At 38.0% G+C, this 19,497-nt stretch overlaps 1 protein-coding gene across 1 annotated transcript in view; it reads right to left on the bottom strand.

The window, feature by feature from the left end:
- Positions 1-18,767, bottom strand: part of mv (lysosomal-trafficking regulator mauve) — a 27,503-nt gene extending 8,736 nt beyond the window's left edge. Inside the window, exons 1-12 of the mRNA XM_017616519.1 lie at positions 18,636-18,767; positions 16,853-17,097; positions 16,714-16,790; positions 16,366-16,555; positions 16,189-16,299; positions 13,073-16,133; positions 10,774-11,532; positions 10,343-10,531; positions 10,031-10,284; positions 9,050-9,971; positions 881-999; positions 8-781 (exon numbers count right to left, since the gene is read on the bottom strand). Of these exons, the coding sequence (XP_017472008.1) occupies positions 8-781; positions 881-999; positions 9,050-9,971; positions 10,031-10,284; positions 10,343-10,531; positions 10,774-11,532; positions 13,073-16,133; positions 16,189-16,299; positions 16,366-16,555; positions 16,714-16,790; positions 16,853-16,960 (6,564 nt within the window). The 5' untranslated portion in view covers positions 16,961-17,097; positions 18,636-18,767. The remainder of the gene's footprint in view (positions 1-7; positions 782-880; positions 1,000-9,049; positions 9,972-10,030; positions 10,285-10,342; positions 10,532-10,773; positions 11,533-13,072; positions 16,134-16,188; positions 16,300-16,365; positions 16,556-16,713; positions 16,791-16,852; positions 17,098-18,635) is intronic.
- Positions 18,768-19,497: the final 730 nt, after the last annotated feature.

Here is a 19,497-nt window from a genome sequence, read left to right as displayed (position 1 = left end):
CTGCTGCTGCAATAGGGACTGCGATGCCAGGTCGCTCTCGTTTAGATCGACGTCGAAATGGCGTTGCGACTCGATTAAAGCTGGACACCGTTGATAATTTTTCTCTAACTGGCGGCTGTGGTGTTAAGAGAAAATAGAATTTCGATCTATCATGTGTGATGTAACATTCACTGGGCTTTTGCAGAAGTAAGGCCAATTTCATTATTTCATCCATTAGCGATGTGGATGGTGGCGAACCAGCAAAAACTGACAATATGGCCACAAATGATTCAGCTGCACTTGCTGATATGTACACCGGATTTGGTGATTCAATCACATAAACTTTGCATAAATTGAGTAGCTCCTTGAGTAGACCAGCTTCACTCAATTGATATAAATTTAAATCTCGATGTGGATGTTTTTCGCTGGTCAACGCCAAAATACTTAGGAATAACATGTCCAGTACTTCGGAGTGTTCCACTCCAGAACGATGCCAATCTGAATAACGATGTAATATTGATATGATCAGCTGCGGATATACGACAATGGCGCTAGTGTTTTCACTAATCTCCAATGTTTCGCCTCTTTTATTGATTATGGGTTGTGAGCAGGCATTATTTAGAATACTTCTTAGAAGGTTGACATCTTTAGTGCAGCGATCGGTCTTAACAACGTAGCCTATCAGATTCATATAGTTTATTCGTAAAAACTCCGCATATAACTGTGAATCAGACAAGGCAACACTTAGCAGAAAGTCTAAGGCCATGTACTGCGACATCGAATTGCTGCTGAGCTCCACAATCTACTTATAATAATAAAATAAATACATACATACATATGTACATATTAAAAAAAGTTATTTCATGCATTATTAAGTAGGATGTTGGTAATTCATGCCTACCCTGGCAAATAAGTATAAGTGTGTTGAAAGTCCTCCACATAACAAAGTAGCTGTTTGAATGGAGCGTAAGTGATTTTGTATCAATTCTCCATATAAAATTAAGCCATACACGCGTCCAGCTGAAATACATTTTGTGCCGTAGTTATAAATAAAATAACGATTAAAATCCCATTTCAATAAAAACGAAATTCTAACTTTGATATAGTCAAGCTAAAATGCCCTTATATTCTAAAAGAGGTTTCAAAAATAAAATTGTTATTAAAATGCAGTATAGACTTAAAATATGTTTATTTCAGTTTATATGTATGTAGCTTTATTCACATTTTCATTTCACTTAGATGTTTCTGTTCCTATGTACATATGTACCATTTTAACTGAAACCTGATTCTATTGAACAAAAAATTTTTAAACGAAAAAATAATTTTTAAGCAATTCTCATATAAAAATTTAAGCGTACCGTTAATTTCTTCATACCTATCCGGTAACATGCAGTGGCAAAAAATATAAATAGGGAAGAGACATTTTAGCACTCTTTGGCTATTTCCCTTTCGTTTTTTTTTGTAACAGTTATTAGCTGCGTTCGATAACAAAATTAGCCAACACCAGCCAACAATCAAAATCAAGAGAGTAAGCGAAAATTCTCTCCCAAAGAGATGAAAAAGCAAAAAAGTAAACGAACAGGAAATTAGCCCTTACTTGCAAAAACCGGAAGAAGAAGACACACCAGCTGACTTTGTTTATGTTTTATTTGTAAACAAAATGAAATTCATGTTGCCTCCATAGAAGAAAATAGGAAAGTGAACGTTCAATGTTCGCGAGGAACATTTCTAGAAGTAAAAACTAGTTGGCGCTATCATAAAGTCACATAGCAGGCAGCCAAAAAGCATATAAATACCAAAACTCGGAAAATGCAATTTTGTTTGTTTACAGAAATTGCAACCATATATTTTGTGATCATATGTTTTTGTGTTGGATAATTTTTGCTGACTAAAATTTTGCCAGTACAAAATGAACGCTTCTCTTGCATCAAAATGAACGCTTGCTCTCTCAATTGTGTGTTGGATAATTTTTTGTCGTTATCGAACACCATCCAGTAAAAATTTGGAAAAACTATTACAAATTTTTGACTTGTCGAACTCACCTATTATCTCTTTACGAAAGCGTGCTCATTATCTAACAACAACCATGTAAGCTAAATTTCCAAACCTTGTTTAAAATTAGCAAAATTCGATAGTGTCATAAAAATTTTGAGCTTTTTAATTAGATTTTTCAGAAATATTCTGACAAGATTTTTTTGTAGCGAATTTTAGTACAACAAAGTGCTAGAACTTACCAGTGACTTTTGGCATTTTTTTTTGTGGAAGGTGTTGCTTTCGGAATTTGACAAATTCAAAATTGGTTTTAGACCCATGGTTTCTTCGCCAAATTTGCTTCGAATTACACGTAAAAGAAAAAGGGGAGTCCGAAATGACATTTAACTTCACTTAAACACTTAAACTAAAACTTAAAAGCGAGAACTTGCTACAGATAATTAAGAATATATCGTTTCATTAGGGCTGTCTACAGTTCTCAAGTAAAATTACAAGGCATATTTTTCATTATAACTGTTGCTCGAAAAAGTACTTTGCTGTTGCTGCAAATTTTCTTGAAGAAATAAATATGTATGTACATATATATCAAGCATTTTTTCTTGAGAGTTGCACACCGATTTAAGAAAAATCTATAAAAGAAAATTTATTTTCCATTCCTTGTGCGTCTTTCTTTTAAATATACCCACTCGCTTTGTCAGAAGTTACCAGTTTTAGTTCGAAGATTTTTTGCTGTAAGCAAACCGTATTTGACGATTGCATTTAGAAAAATAAAAAAATCAATATGCGTAGTCTGTACGCGCGAATGAAGTGAAACGTTGATCTTAATTTTAATTTTAATTTTATTCGTAATCATTCTTTTTATCTTTATATTATCTTTATTTTTATCCTCATCTTTATCCCTATCCTTACCTTCATCTTCATCTTTATCTTTATCGATTGCATCTTTAGTGATCACAGGACAATTGATCACGACAAAAAAAAAAANACCGGACCAATTAAAGTGAGCTCTCGAAAAAGTTACTCGACTAAGTCTCTGTCTTTTTGTCAACATTGGGACCTTTCGTGACAATCTGCCGAATAGATTCCTTTCTACAAGACGACGAGCAACAGTTCTTGAAGATATTTCCACATTTATTTCCTTTTGAATGACCGCAGCCGATTTGAAAGGATCGCGTTTTGATAACCTCTCTATGAAATTATCGTCCGCTGGCGTTGTTTTGCGTGGTCGGCCTCTCAGTTTGCATTCTTTTGGAGGAGATAGAGCAGTAAACACAAATTTTTGTGATCTATTAATAATTTTTGCGATTTCCCTTTGCGTAAAACCATTTTTTTGCAAATTTTGTATGTGTTTACGTTCTTCTGCAGTACAATGCTTTCCGCGACCCATTTTTCCTAAATTAACGAAAATTTTATTAAGAATTGTTTAAATACGCCAATTTATAACTTACAATACAGTTTACGCACCAAAAATCACTTCGAATTGCTTGTTTCCTTTTTTGATTCTATTTTATTGCCACAATAGTCAAAGTACACTCTTGCAAATTTTAAGCATAAACATAACAGTAAAACGAAAAAGTGTTGCCATTATGACATCTCAAACGATAAATAGTGTACTAATTCGATTACAGACGAAAGTTATCGGAAATATATAGCAAAGAGGAAAAACCGCTGATTGTTTCGGAACAACCGACTTGATTCTATTTTATTGTCAGTAACTGTATATCGAACTACAATAAAATTTTAAACAAAAAATCAGTATCCAAATTAATCAAATGGTTGAACACGTGGTCACGAAGAAACACTATGGGTGACGATAATCCAAAATATCGGTCCCTTCATCCCATGCCGACACCACTGCGTAGATGCTAGCATTGTGATTACACAAATAACGACACGACCAGCATTGAATTGCTCCCAAATCATCTCCGACGACGCTTGTTCAACTTTCAAAGCTTTAATAATTTTCGCCAACTGCTCGTGGCTCCTACCAATGCGTTTATTAAAGGCATTATGCCAACCTCCCATTATATTATTGGTCCTTGGCTCATTACACATTGCAGGGACACTAAAATGACACACAAAAACATCCAGGCACGTAAATTTAGTTTTGAGTCGTAGGTTACGGATCTGCATACCGTTTTTCTAGATTGGGTAATTTTCCCCGAGATATTCTCGTTTTAAGTTTTGCATTGCGAATGAAAAAAATAAATCAAATTTTAACATAGCAAATGTTACTCATACGCGGCAACGTATGATATGGCGTATGTGTAACATTATTTCTTTCTTCTATTTCATAAAAAAAAATATTATTGCATATTTTAGTTGACCATTCAAAAGTTGTTTATTTATCCATCGATTTCCATCCACTGCTTTCTTAAATTTATTGACGGTTTTTCTGGCATTATCCATTGCACCATTAGCCATATTCTCAGGATGGCCCACTGGCAATAATGTTCCTATAATGAACAAAAAAAAATTTAATTTGATAGACGCTCGGATAATAAAAACAACTATTTTACCAGCTGGAACGGCAGACGTTGTGTGGGCAAGAACATTGCAGGTTTTGCATTTGTAATTCACACAATGCCAAGTGACAGTCTTCGTTGAAGCCTTTTCACGATGCTTATTAAAAAAAAATATCGCTTGTATTGATAACAACATATTATGACCCTTCTGCCTCAAAATTAAATTCGAAGGCACAACGCAGTTGGACTTGTACCACACACCAAATCAGCACTTACATTCACACCAAGTCGCTCCTAATACCAAAATTCGAAAAGTTTTGCTTGTTTTGGCTAGTCAAAAAACTCGCCAATTGGAGGAGAAGCTCGGTCAAACGCGCCAATCTATTATTAATTAAAATTAATTCGGCGTAATCGAGTTTTCTGTGTCCCTCTTGGCCTTAGAAAATTTTTCTTACTTTGAATATAAACGGAAAATATACAACAGGTGCTTTTGGAAGCGATGCATTTTTAATTTCTCTTGCTTCTTTATCAAAGTATGAGTTTTCACAAAAAGTGGACTTAGCAACTTTTTACTCTAAACTAGCGAAATGCGTTTCCCAGCAAGGAAATATCGGAACGTACACCTTTTGACAGCGCTTTCATGAGAAGCACAGTCTTGTATTAATATATTCTTGACAATGTTACGAGTAGTGTGAAATAATAACCACCGTTCCTTTAAATACATCCACTTACATATAAATGTTACTCACAGCTTGTAGTCCCGTGATGAAAATAACTTGTGGTCAACCATTTTGTGATCAAAATCAGTTGTGGTATCTTTATCTTTATCCTTATCTTTATTTTTATCTTTATCTTTATCTTTATCTTTATCTTTATCTTTATCTTTATCTTCATCATCTCCATCATCTTCATCATCTTCATCATCTTCATCTTCATCTTCATCTTCATCTTCATCTTCATCTTTATCTTTATCTTTATCTTTATCTTTATCTTTATCTTATCTTTATCTTTATCTTTATCTTTATCTTTATCTTTATCTTTATCTTTATCTTTATCTTTATCTTTATCTTTATCTTTATCTTTATCTTTATCTTTATCTTTATCTTTATCTTTATCTTTATCTTTATCTTTATCGATTGATATACATATGTACGTGGTGTTAAATCTTTAACGCAAACATCTCCGAACTGGATTTAGAAGTTTCACTTCAAAAATGTCTTGTATTTATACGTGGATTCTAATGAAGATATACCTGACGCTGTGCAAGTGGAGAGACCTACGGTTTTACCCCGCCTCCGTACGTCAAATAGATTTTATGAGAAACTTTTCCATGGCAGAAAAACAACTTTGACCTAAACGGGGCTAAATCGCCGAGACAACAGCCCTTGGTCGGGTAAAACCCGAGTCATTTTGGTACGTAGAACCGGCTGTCGTGGTAATGGAATTGATGAATTGTACTCCAAAATAAACGGCTATGTCTCCGAATTTCTCTCTTCTTCACCGCAAGGAGCCTAACCCTCTCCCTGACGAAATACTCGGCAATTACCACCTGCGCCAAGGAGGTCAGACTGCAACTGCGTATTCACGCATGCAGCCGCCATTGTCAACAGAGTACACAGCAACGCGAGAGATAGCTGCTGAGTCGGTGGCCCCACGAAAAACGGAATTGTCCAGGGTGCATCTGGTCTCTCTCAGCAGTTTCGCTTCTTCTATATTTATGGGCAGGGGTCGGCTGTTGAGCGCCGCTGTTTCGAACGGATGATCTATGTACGGCTCGACGTCTGGGCTCGAATCGTCACATACAATATCGTATTACTCGTCACGTAAAAACACATTTTTCGGATTATGACATACGTGAACGTACTCTTTATACCATTCAGCTTATACGACTGACGATATCACGTAATTTTCTTTCGTATGGCTTTCGAATCGCGAACGGATGTTACGATTCGAGTCCTGGTTTCCAGTCGGGCAGGTGTCGTATCACGTGTCGTGGGGGCGGATCGTTTCGAATCAGGGCGTTGTTGGGATCATTTCCATGGTGACATTCCACGAGGAATTGCTTCGACAACATGGTGTTGTGTTCTTTCACTGTGATGCTCGGAAGACATGAGATGGCAGCGTGTGGCCGAACGCAGGACTGCGTTTGACATATTTGCAGATTTCTCTACTGCGTGTCGCTCGTTCCTGTCGACCACACTGGCGCTGCACAGTTTACCACTGGCCGGCCGATCGCCTTGTAGGTAGCAAGCAACCCCTATTTTTCGGCTATCCAGATGCGCCTGGCTAGCGACTTGAAGACTGTGTCAGGAGCACAGCTTGCAGTTTGTTGCAGGTAGCTGAGGCGTGCACGGAGAATTAGGACAGGCGATCAAAGACCACTCCTAGGATGTTGGGGTCGGTTGACGGTATTTTGGCGCCAATGACGAATATGTCTAGTTCGAGGCTGATGTCCTTGGTCCACGTTGTGTAGATTTCGCGGCTCATAGCTTACCAAGTTGACTTCGGCTGACGACGGAGGTAGTTTTGTAGAGATTGAATAGTGCCGAGGAGAATAGGTCGCCTTGAGGGCCCCTACTTATAATTCCACGTCTCATCTGAGCTGGAAGCGTCGATTCCAGGACGTTTTGGCAGAGGGTTGCGTGGTTTCCTATGTTGAGCGCCTTCGATAGATCACAAGAAAGACGTTGGTTCAGACCCTCGCTAATGAGTGTGGTGATGGCCTGTGCATTGTGATACTGTGGTCTTGATGTGCACTTTGCGGAATCTATGCTGATGTTCGGCTAGCTTAGGATGTTTCGTCAGGGTGGGGAGGAGTAGTGGTTTCATGGTTTTTTGTCATTGTGGATAGGCGAGAGATCTGTACGAATTCAACGATGAACTCAACTCTTGCAGGTCCCAGTTTTTTCAGCAGGACCTAAAGTGCTTCTGTCTCTTCTGTGGTAAAACAGGTTGGTGTGTCTTGGGGTCGGAGTTTGTGTGCTTTACGCAGCACACTGCGGCGAGCGTTGTCCCTCTGTGGGTGTGCATCGAATTGCCGGCTGATGAAGCGTCCGCACGACCGTGGATCCGAAGTTGTGGTGGTGGTAAGGGCAATATTGTTCTTACGCTTTGTCGGATTGGCGAGAGACTTGTATGTGGTCCAGTTTCCTTGCTCCGCTAGAGAGATTGCAGGTCTTGAATTGCTCATTCTACGTTTTCCACTTATGTATATTGACCAGGTCTCTAAGGTCCTTATTGAGATCTCTGATACACGTGGATCGCCGGGATCACGCTCGCCTGCGATTCCCATCGCTTCTGCGGGAGAAACCTGGTCGAATATTGGCAATCCAGCCGACTGGTATGAAGCTGGCGGCTGCTGCATTAATGATCCTGCAGATATTGCGCTCAGCTATGCACGCGCATGATGGTGGTGGAAGAGCATTTAGTTTGCGGTCGGTCAATTCCGTGAAACCGTCCCAGTACGACCCCGGACCGTGCGGTTTTTAGATGTAATAAAATCTTTCGGCAGGTCTATTGCGACTACTATGGGCAGGTGGTATGATGTGAACGTAAGCACTGGTTGCCATCCAATGCAATTTATTAGACCTCCACTTGCTATTATGCCTGGCGAGCTGTAGTAAGCACCCGCGACTTCTGCGTTTACAGTGCTGAACGTGGAGTCGTCAATTTGCTCAGCGAGCTTTGGACTCCGCAGGTCATTGCCCATATGGGAGTGCCACAGTTCATCTAGCGCATTTGTATTGGCATGGTATCCAGCTGGGTAACTGGTGACGGGTGGAAACTACACTGACGATCTCCAGCTCTGTATCCACCGACTTGATGACCAAGCCTTGAAATTCTATGAGGGTAATGCGCCGGTATTGTACCGCGTTATGCAATATAAGGACGACCCCTGGGGGGCGATCTGTTCGGAGAACGTTGAACTCGTCCTAATTCTGAAGGCTCGAGCTCGATTAGAGTTTGGTCTCCTGGATCGCCGCGACTGAGACTTTATTCCATCTCATGAAATCGTCTTTCTCAGCGATCTTACTTTGTAGGCCGTTGCTATTAAACTGTCATAACTTAATTGATTGCGGTCTGGTGATGGTTACGCGCGGGGTGAGAAGACACTGTGCGCCTGCACTGCTTGTTATGCCTTCGGTGCTGTGTTGCCTGACGCGCTGGTCTCGGACCGGGTGGTCTTTCAGGTGACACCAGTCATTGCAGCTGTTGTAGCGGACTGAGGTCCAAGATATTAGCTGGTAGGTCATGTTCCCATGGCGAAAAAAATGTAGGGTTGCTGCTGTGAGATGGTCTTTGCTTAGTCGGAGTGTGTGCTCGAGGTTAATCCGGCTAACGTAGAACCGAATATCTTTTTTTAATGAAAAAAAAACAACCACCATACTAATTTGGTCTAGTTCCGATCCTTGGATCAAGAAGAAATTAACGATACTTCTACATTTTATATGAGGATTTTACTCGGGTTTTTGCTTAAAAATTATTTTGTCTATTGCCTGAAATATTCAGTGCTAAAAGTGTACAACTGTTAAAAAGCTTAACGTGCGTTGCAATGCCGAATGAAATTAAGCCCTGCTTAAACCAAAGATGTAAAAACAATAGATTTAACTCACCACTGACAACGCCTCCGTCTTTTGATTCACTGTTATAGCCCATCACAATATCTGGAGACTCTGCTGTATAGCATAGCAAACGAGCTTCGTACAACAATTTAATTGATTCCGCAACACTACCAAAATTAGCTTTTTTCAGTTTACTTAAATTTACAAAGCCATAATTTGGCTGCCAGGAGTTAACTTGAAGTGGAGCAAGCTCTGAAAAGTCCGGTCCCATTGCCGTCAAGTTGGCTATGGTTTCCCATGCTGCAAATTTGTTACTGAATAGCATTAAGTTAGATATGCTATAGGGTATTGGGTATCCCTCAGAGTGGAACCGTTGCGATTCTGTGTTATCACCCAAGCCATTGGAACTTATAGCTGAATATGCGCTGTCTCCAAGGCATATTATTTGGAAGGCGTGACTTTTTATGGAACTTCGGATATTTCGGAAATGTAAATTAATAATATCTTCTTCCACACCGTCAATGTAAACTGTTAGCTCTAAATGATCTTGATGAGCACATACTCCAAATGCAACATGTGTCCAGCTATTCCGTGTACATCGAAATAATTTCAGCTCAACAGAAGAATTCTCATACGAATGATGGTGGTTATGATATTTGAAGAGATGCATGTTATTAAAGCTGTTAAGAATCACAAGCTTAGTCTGTTTCAGAGCAACTCGCAGAGTGGATGGACTTGTGGATGCACTTGTGGGCCTAACCAAAGGAGCAGGTGTTTTCGAATCAGTAACAGCATCTTTTGCTGAGGATTGATTTTTCTCTTCCATATTCCCGTTTGCTAGCTCTGACGGCGATTGAGCTTGCATTTGGATCTCGGCATTCGGCTTGCTTGTCTCGAAAACTAATTTCATATTGCTATCAACATAAACACTTAACATTACTTGGTTGGTGCCTATGGAAACAATGTGTGTTTTCTATAAGAAAAATCAGAATATATAACCAACTCAAAGTTAATCATTTTACACTAGCTTACCAGATTGTTTTCGAGAGAACTACGCTGGTCATCCTCTGCATTTAAGGACGAGGGTTTGTTAATATTTGTTCCTTTCAGTTGCAGCCAAAACGAAAGTGTGAAACCATCATTGCCCCACAGTCTGGCATGTGTTATAGGTATGATACAAGGAGTACGAGACAATGGTGTCGTGGCTTGCGCATTTATATGTTGATTTCGAATGCGATCGATTTCCATTGTTAAATGTTGATCGCTCGTCGAAGTGCATTTGCCATCTATGGAATGCACATAAATTAAAAGTATAGCAGGAATTTACTATCAAAAATATCCTACCGATCGTCATAGGGAATTCCAATTCGACCATAGGTTGAGGCTTTTTCAGTTTACTGTCACATCTATGATTCAGATATCTTATTAGAAGATCCACAGGCGGATTTTTGGCGGATAAGATATTAAAATATGTGCAGATAACTTCAGGAGTGTTTATGTCCACAATTAACTCTAGCAAGGCTTGTTGAAGTTCTAAAAAAGTAAATATTTAGTACATGTAGAGCAGTTTTAACTNTGTGCAGATAACTTCAGGAGTGTTTATGTCCACAATTAACTCTAGCAAGGCTTGTTGAAGTTCTAAAAAAGTAAATATTTAGTACATGTAGAGCAGTTTCAACTGCGGCAACTCATTTCAACCGCTATATCTATGATACAAACCTCTCAGGCGTGGATCGCCGCACTTCAANTAACTCCGCTATATCTATGATACAAACCTCTCAGGCGTGGATCGCCGCACTTCAAAACTGGCGCAAAGCCACGCAGTAAAAATAGTGAATCTCCTATATGAGCACGAATTACGAATAGACGATTTGCCAGTTGCACCAAACAGTCACTCCAACCCACCGGATTGTGGATGCATCTTTCTGACAGCTCAATAAGAATTTCAACTACCAACTGACAAAGACCATCGTGTAGCAGATGTGTACGATAACGAGAACTTGGTTGAAATGAATTCCAAAATTCTGCCTTATCCAACTCAGTTTCAGATTCAGATATTTCAGGTATCTCGCCATCAGCTTCGTAGCCCTCGTCCGCCGTTATATAGTTGTCATCGTGCTCATTCTCGCTGAGCTCCATTTCACTCTCACAGAATACTGACATTCGCGTGGAAAAATAATCTGCATCGCAGCTTTCGCCGGAGATCGGCCTCTTTGGCACAGGCGTACGTGGTGTGGTCGCGTTGCTGTTTTTGCCATGGGTTTTTGTACTGGTAAAAGATCGCGCACGCGGACGGAGAGTCGATTGTAAAGCCGCATCCTCACTGGCGGTATTATCAAGGTCATTGCTTTCATTGAAATCTGCAAGGGCTTTGCTGGTAGAGTATTGCTCTGCTATTCTTAGGAGGCTGTGCAAAGCTTTTACCACGGCGTTTTCGCGCGTACGCTCCTCTGTGTGCATTTGACTCCAGTTGGATATAGCACTTTTCAATATCACTGATTTCAGTTTCAATAAATGCCTATCCATCGCTTCTGCTAAAATGTAAAAAGTTTTTCATATTATTGTTGAATCTATCTTATTATTTACACTGTTAGGATATGTATTTGTAATAGAAAAGATAAGATTATTTTAATCTTTAAGATCACACACTGCTATGAGAATTAAAATATTCTTATCTTGAAGTCATCTGTGCAATGTAAAGATAATTCAGCTGCCGTTGCTTTGGTGGGTAAGGAAATTTACGAAGTACATACATATATGCAACCAGAAAGTTTTTAACTGATTAAGCAGATATGGTTGCTACAAAATTAAATACTAAAATGTCGAATAGCCAATTCCATTCAATGAAAAAATTATACATTTAGAAAAAAAATAATAAATCACAAATTGCTTTGCGATTATCTCATCGCAGAGCTTTTTTTGAGATTTATTGAACAAGGAATGCAAATAAAGTATCTCCCTATAAAAATATGGTACTCAGCTCAAGTTCTAAGCATTGGGCTATAAACATAATTTTTGTCGAATTAGTCGTAGCAATCACTAATATGGCTTCAAAACATTCTTACTATTGCAGACATATGTATGCATGCATAGTACATTTTATGTATATATGCCTGGATGTAGGCATGAGCTATTACCATATTTGAAACCACAAATAATTACCCGGTAGGAAAACAAAGCCGGTTGTTGTTTTTACATAAGCAGCAATGGTGGCACTTGACTGGGACTAGGATTCTCAGTAGTTCTCATCTTCTACATCCGAATCAGAGGCACCTGCAGTTAGGGCCGATGAGTTGGATAAGCATACGCTGATAGACTATATGCTACCAACTTTGGTAGGAGGTAGCGATTGCTTGTTTCTGGCGCTACTCCAACACGAACATATTTTGGCTAAATGTACCTCGTATCTCGTAGAAGATCCATCCACTCCACGCTGATTGGTGGAAAGCGTCCGCAAAGCTTTACTTTGTTTTAACAGCATATACATTTCACAAAGGTTTTTGGAGCATGATGGTGGAGTTACAATCCTTATCCAGATACAAATCTAGGCAGTTCGGGATAAGGCTGACTCGCACAATGTCTCAGTGGATGTTTGTTGAGTGTTCTGGTATGTTGTAACTCCGAGAATATAGTTTCTAACTACGGCTTGAGGACCTTCATTCTCGCACAAAGCTTTCTGCAAGTGGCTATGGTGTGCGTGAAAAAGGAAATAGGGGTTTGTTGTTGTGTTGTTTCACACCGAAATTTGGGCAGACCTCAATAATTTATATGATGCATAGTATGAATTAATTTCGCCAATTCTTGAGAGGGTACTGGCATTTGATACACTAGATGCGTAGTACTTGAAAGAGCGACGAAGGTACACAAACTACGATGACTCCGAGTTTTCTAATGAGAGATTTCAAATCGAAAGCAGTCTTTTTTTGCGGGGGGTCAAGACTTATTTTTTCGAGCAGCATTTTTACGTGTAATTAGCTATTTACTATTTTAATAACAGCTTAGCTAGATCAAAGGCCTACTTTGATGCTTTGATATACATTTAACTATCAGAGCGTCTAATAAAATGTTACTTACCTCCTTCTTGTTTAAAACTTTTAATTGCTATTGCCAATGTTGCTTCGAATAATCGTAGAAGATACCTTTTGCTATCGCTACTTGATTCTAATAAGCAAATAAGTATCGGATCGATGCCTTCATCTAGGCACTCTTCTTTTGTACTGTTATTTAAATCGCTTACTGAATTTGCATAACTAGCGCCACCAAAAATCGAACCTATGACACTAAATAATTTTCCGATTATGCTTGTCCCAATATTTAGTACCGCTGCGCGAGTTTCCGGCCCAACTACCACCGTTGATGTTGAAAGCGCATCAGCGGCACAGTTCCACACAGTTGTGTTGGCTAGTGTGCCGACACTGGGAGCGTTTAACGTCGCTGTTGTTATGGATAATGCTGAATTGTGAACAGCATGTGAACTGACCTGGTTGCGAACGTCGTAAATTACAATGTTATCTCCAATCTCCGTCTCAGTTGCATACAAATCTTCAAAGTGAATTGATTTATGGTGTTTTAATGTATCCAAAAATGATAAATTGAAAGCTTCTGTATATAAATGCAAGCTTATTTGAGAAGTGCTATCACCCTTCGGCAAGTGTTGGATTCCATGTAACGATGAAGCGTTTACACCGGCAATTGTTGTCGCATTCGATGCAATCGATAAACTAACTGAGTCTACCGTTTGTTGCATCGCATCTACCTCAATGCTTGAGAGCAAAGTTTCCAGTGAACTTGACAAACAACAGTCTTCTTTGTTGGCTTCGGGGTCTACTGTGTACATTGTGCTTTGTATTGGGGATGATGTTGATGTATTGATGTGATAATGTGGGCGTGTGGGTTTAGAGGCAATCGTAGATTTTCGTTGTGAAAGTTGCAAAAAAGTGCACAATGCATTATAGTTTAGCGTCAAAATATCGTCAATCCCCTTGTCGTTACAAAGTGCATTTGGTGAGCAATCCTTTGAATCATCGTGGTCAATGGGCATACCTTGATTTTTATTTAAATTATATATCGCCGAAAAGGCGTTAAAGAAGCACTGACTTGTTTGGAATAGCTCATATGTAAATGACCACTGTAAAGCGGCAGCATACAAAATATCGGGCGCACGTGATATGTCTCGTTCTTCTGCCTTCTTATCTTTGCTAGCAGCTGAGTTATTTGAATAGTCGAGTAGTGCATTGAACTGCAAAGCGTGCTCTCTACCACTTTTCAATAGCAGCATAATGAGACGTTGGCTTAACACAGTTTGTTCTTTACTGCTTTCCCCCAAAAATGCCATATTATCGATGCCGATTTTAATGAGGTCGCATATGCTATGAACTAGTGTCGGTTCGCCAAACAAATCCTCTAAATGTGATATATTTTCTTCGTTGTAGAAAGCTTTTATTAAACGTATATCTATTTCCAAATAGGCAACGAAAATATTCAAACAATCTTGTACAATACCGAAACAAATCAATGTGGTATCTGGTGTTTCATCGTTTTTATCGGCTGACGCAGTGATAGGTGAGTTTCTGTTCATGGATTGCGGTAGTTTTTCATTCGATGGTGCTTTGTTCGAATTTCGGCTTTTCAGTATATCCGATTTAAATTTACGGAACGCGGGTAAAATAAGTTCGGCCAGAATACCTGCAGCAATGTCGCTGTTCAAAGTATCTGATATGCATTTTAGATGCTTCAGCAAAAGTTGAAGTGCAGTCAATTTATTGCAGATTTCTTCATTACCATTAACGAGTTTTTCATGAAGTTGTTTGTAGAGCTGCAAAACTTCCTTTCGAAACTCTGGCGATTTTAATTTTGTATCACATTTAGCACAGTTTTCTGATTGATGTTTATTCAGACCACCATGATCTCGGGAAAAAATAGTGCACAGTATTTTACGATGCAAAAATTTATAAATGTAATTTTGATATTTCGGAGCTAAAGCAAGAACTATATCCAAGCATGTGGCATAGGTATTTATTGTGTAGAGGCAGCAGCAAATGCCAATACGTAATAAATAACGTACAGCGTACTCTTGCATATCTACAGAGATTTTAGAGAGCAAATTTAGTAAAGTGCCTTGAAAGAAGCAGCTTAATGTTGGTGCTTGTGACGACCAGCAATGTACCTGCCGGAAAAGGTGGCGCCTTCTGCGTGCGTGACCACCGATTGGGTGAATAGAATTGTTCATAACGAGTTGATCATTCTTGAAAAGCTGATCTATTATTTTAATAAGTGCTTTGAAGGTCAGCATAAGGAGCACTGACGCTTCGTCATCTCCATCAGTATTGGTGTTTAGGTTTTGTAACACATTTTGGAATGTTTCAATGCTTACATCAATCACATTTTCATCAACGAACTTAAAATCATTCAAGCTGCTTTTGCTACCCAAATCATGATACGGTTTTTTCAATTTGTGTAGGTGACTTATGATATTTTGGAGAATGTAAAACAGTACATAGTTGGTCGCACTTAGAAATTCAACGGTAAAATTAATTGAAGCGTGCTCCCTGCTATCGGCAAAATTTCCAGACTTTGGGTTTACGACTTCTATAGCATGTTTTTGTAAGATGGTGGCTAACTTTGAGAATACGTTTCGAAATTGTACAGCGGTTAAACCGGAAGAAGCATTAAATATATTGTTGATGCAGCGTATTATAAGTTGCAGAAGTTCATACTTAATTTTGCCGGCATTTTGCTCTGTGTTATACATCTCATCACTGCCACATAAGCATTCCAATGCAAAATTTAATGAAAGCACTGATATTGATTGGGGATTAAGATTATCCTCACATTCATTTGAAACACACTTTGACATTAGTTGTATCACCAGGAAGGCGATTTCATCACTGCTAGCAATAATGCTTCTAAAATCATCAAGTTCCTTCTCAATTTGTTGAGGTGAAAGTGATTCAAATTGTGATTTCTTTGTAGTAGTACGATTAATTCGCAAGTTTGGGCACTGAAATTGAGAAATCTTAGCGATGACTGTTAATATGGAGGGGGAAGAGTCTAGTTTAATTTCTGCTGTATTCCATTTACAATTCGGGAACAGTTTGATACATAAAGTGCAAAGGCCTTTTTGTGAAGCGATGAGCTGTAGAAATTGTGCTAGTTAAAAAATTGCTGGTTGTTCAAATTAAAGTTATTACCTTGGTATCCACACGCAATAAAAATCGAAGCAAATGTTTACCCAAACTGTGTGTAAGAAAGCTGCGAAGGGCAACTATTTTACTCCAGTCACTCGGTGCATTTAGTATGAGCTTTAAAAAAAGGAATTATTTTAGTAATTATATTACAACCTTAAAGATAATTAGTACAAACGTTACCGGTGTAAAACTTTTATTGTTCGGAAAGGAATTCACATCGCTTATGAGTTTGCTTATCTCATCTTGTACTAGGTCAGTACTATTGCTTTCTGTTGTACATGAAGAAATTGATAAGTGAGACTTATTTATGATGCAGCACACTGTCTCCAAGAGATATGAGGTTGTTTCTTCTGGAATATTATTTAACAAACTGAAATAAGAAGAGAGTTAAAGGATTTCAATCATGCAAAAAGCATCGGGTTAATATTTTAAAATTGCAGACAAATTCCCGCTTTTATAATTTTAGAACATATCATTTAAGAAAAATTTTCTCATCGAAATTCTTATTATAAACATAACTGCATTTACCTTATAAGTACTTCTGACTGTAAAGTATCTTCTTCAACGTATTGAAAATAAAACAGAAACAATTCCATCCAATGTAACTAAAACAAATAAGAAAAACTTTATCGACACTAAGTAAGCAACAAGTATGTACTAAACGCACTTTAGCTTCGCGGTCATCGCCGGTACTAAGATAATTTTTCCAAATAACACTCAATGTTTCTACCAGCATATAAGTAGAGCCCTCCGCCTCCATGGCCTCCTGCTGCATTATTCGGCAAAATTACATCAAATCAGGAAATAAAGGAATAACGTTTCAGACTTGTTGCAGGTATATTGCTTCGGATGTTTATTGGCATGAGTTCACACCGCTGTAGAGTGCTAATCAGTGACCAACTGCATCAGTGACTGAAAATAGCAGACGAAATAAAGTGTTATTGCTACAAAGAAACTGTGGCCATATTAATATATTTGAATTATGATCGTAAATATTCATATGCACATATATTTGTATGTACCTATGTACAAATCGATGATCCTCTGCAATAACAACATAACTCCAAAAGCAAAACCCTTACTACTATTAAGGGCATCATGTCTCTAATCCTTGTCTAATCTTTAATACTTACTTTAATAATCATTACTACTAGCGTAAGTAAGGAGTATTGCAGGGGATCATCGATATGCCTACTTGCAAGTTTTCATACAAGCATACTATATGTGCATAGAAATTTATATGCATGGGCTTAATCTGTGTAGGTATATTTCGGAGTGAAAATTCGTTGTATTAAATATGAATCTTTCATTTATTTTAAACTAAAGCTTTGGGGTATGTATCTGCACTTGTTGACAAATCGAATGTCAATAAAAGCTATTTAATCAAAAACTAACTGTTGCATCAATATTTTTTTAAGCCGGAGATTAATCACTTCATGGGTGAAAGCGTTCTTATCGACTAGGCGCTCTAAGCGAGGGTTATTGCGGCACTATAATTAAATGTAGTGTCGTAAATGAGCATCAATCGGCCTTATCATGAGTTTCATTTTTCCCGAACCGGTTCACTTTTCACTTTTGGTTTCCATGTATTTACTATGGGCAGAATCAAAATTTTCGGTGAAGGTGATAAGGCAGAATATATCGCTAGCTTAGAGTGAAAAGTTGTTAAGCCCTAATTTAAAAATTGAACAAAGAGAGAAAACAACTTATTATAGCCATTTTCTTCAAGTATCTATTTCGCAAAACTTTGAATACATTTTGTCTGCTTAAGGCAAAATGAAATCCCATATAAACAAGAGGGATTTGGTTTTTATTAAAATATTTCCTACTATTTTGGCCTTATCGAATTTTCGGAGCTTTGTTTGGAATTAGCAAAATTTTCTTTTCATTGAATATAAACGAGAAAACATAAAACAACGACCTTTACACTTTTGTATGAGTTTTCTTAAAAAGTGGACTTAGCAACTTTTCACACTAAGCTAGCTATATGTATTTCTATGCATGGCAAAATCCTCTATTGTAAGATCGAGAATGCATTCTTAATTATTTATATATTTAGTAAAAAATTAGTAATAGGGCTTATATATTTTTTATGTCAAAATGTCTAAAAAATTAGTTCTAAAGCATATTTTTATCCGTTACAATCTTGGCAACTCTAGATTAAAAGCAAAACATAAACAAGTCCAATTAGTGGAAATCAGCAGTGCATAGCCAAGAATCCCATCAACATATAGTGCGTAGTAGCCCTTTAAATCCACAAGAGAATGTAATTGTATTTTAAACTGTTATTGCTGTGAAATAAAGTATTTTCACGCAAATACTGCCGCTTTTACACAAACTACACATCCAGCTGCATCGCTGATCCAAGCTCCTTTGTGGGCCAAATATTTGCAAATCCGCAGTTCCTCTATACTCCACTAGTCTTACTACACAATTTATATAGTTAATACCTTCTAAATACCTTTTTTTACTAGTTTGAATATTAATTTCCTTGAACAATGCAACCAAAAATGTTTTGACATGCACAGTGCAATTTTACTTCATCTTCATAACGTGTTACCAGATCAACTCAATACATACAGTTCGCACAAACTTCTATCGATAACTATTATTTCAAAATCGCTTCAGATATTTTCGAGTAGTGAATTATATAAATAATGACCAATAAATAAAATACGTGGTTGGATAACATAAGAGAATGGACAGGCTTGAAAACAATTGGAAAAATTATGTTCAAAGCGAAAAACAGAGACGAATTTGATATGATAATCAAAACTATAAACTAAAACGTATTGCATGTATGTAATCGCGAACATCAAGCAAATGGATACGCAGCTGAAGAAGAAAAAGACATAAAATATGGGAATTGTGGCCCAATATACGTTTTTTCCAATATTTCTCAGGATACGTTCTAAAGTGAAGTAAGTTATTTTGTTAAAGGCCGCAGTCATGAACCAAAAGAAGTTTTTTAGTTTAAGAACTTTCTGTTAGTAAATCAAATCTTTTTCTCGCAACCGCAATCGAATAAATTTAGGGCTCAGTAATAGCTGTGTTTTCTTGGGCAATGATCGGGATCAGGAAAAAAATTGGCACGGAAATGCAACAACAATGATATGATCCTGATAGACATCTGGTTCAATTTATAGTCCGCTCTCTTTGGTTTGTGTCACTGATAATTTGGCAGTACGGTTTGGTAGCACTGACAAATGAATTGTGGTATTCACAACGGTGTCGTAAGTGTCGTATTGTTGCATGTCGTAAACTTTTCCTATTATGCATTTTCGCGATGCTAAAAAATAGTTTGTTGTGGTT

Source organism: Rhagoletis zephyria, unplaced genomic scaffold (genome assembly GCF_001687245.7).
Source record: "Rhagoletis zephyria isolate East Lansing unplaced genomic scaffold, Rhagoletis_zephyria_1.1 Rzeph_scaffold_01221, whole genome shotgun sequence".
Lineage (NCBI taxonomy): Eukaryota > Metazoa > Arthropoda > Insecta > Diptera > Tephritidae > Rhagoletis > Rhagoletis zephyria.
This window is presented reverse-complemented; position numbering and strand designations above follow the sequence as displayed.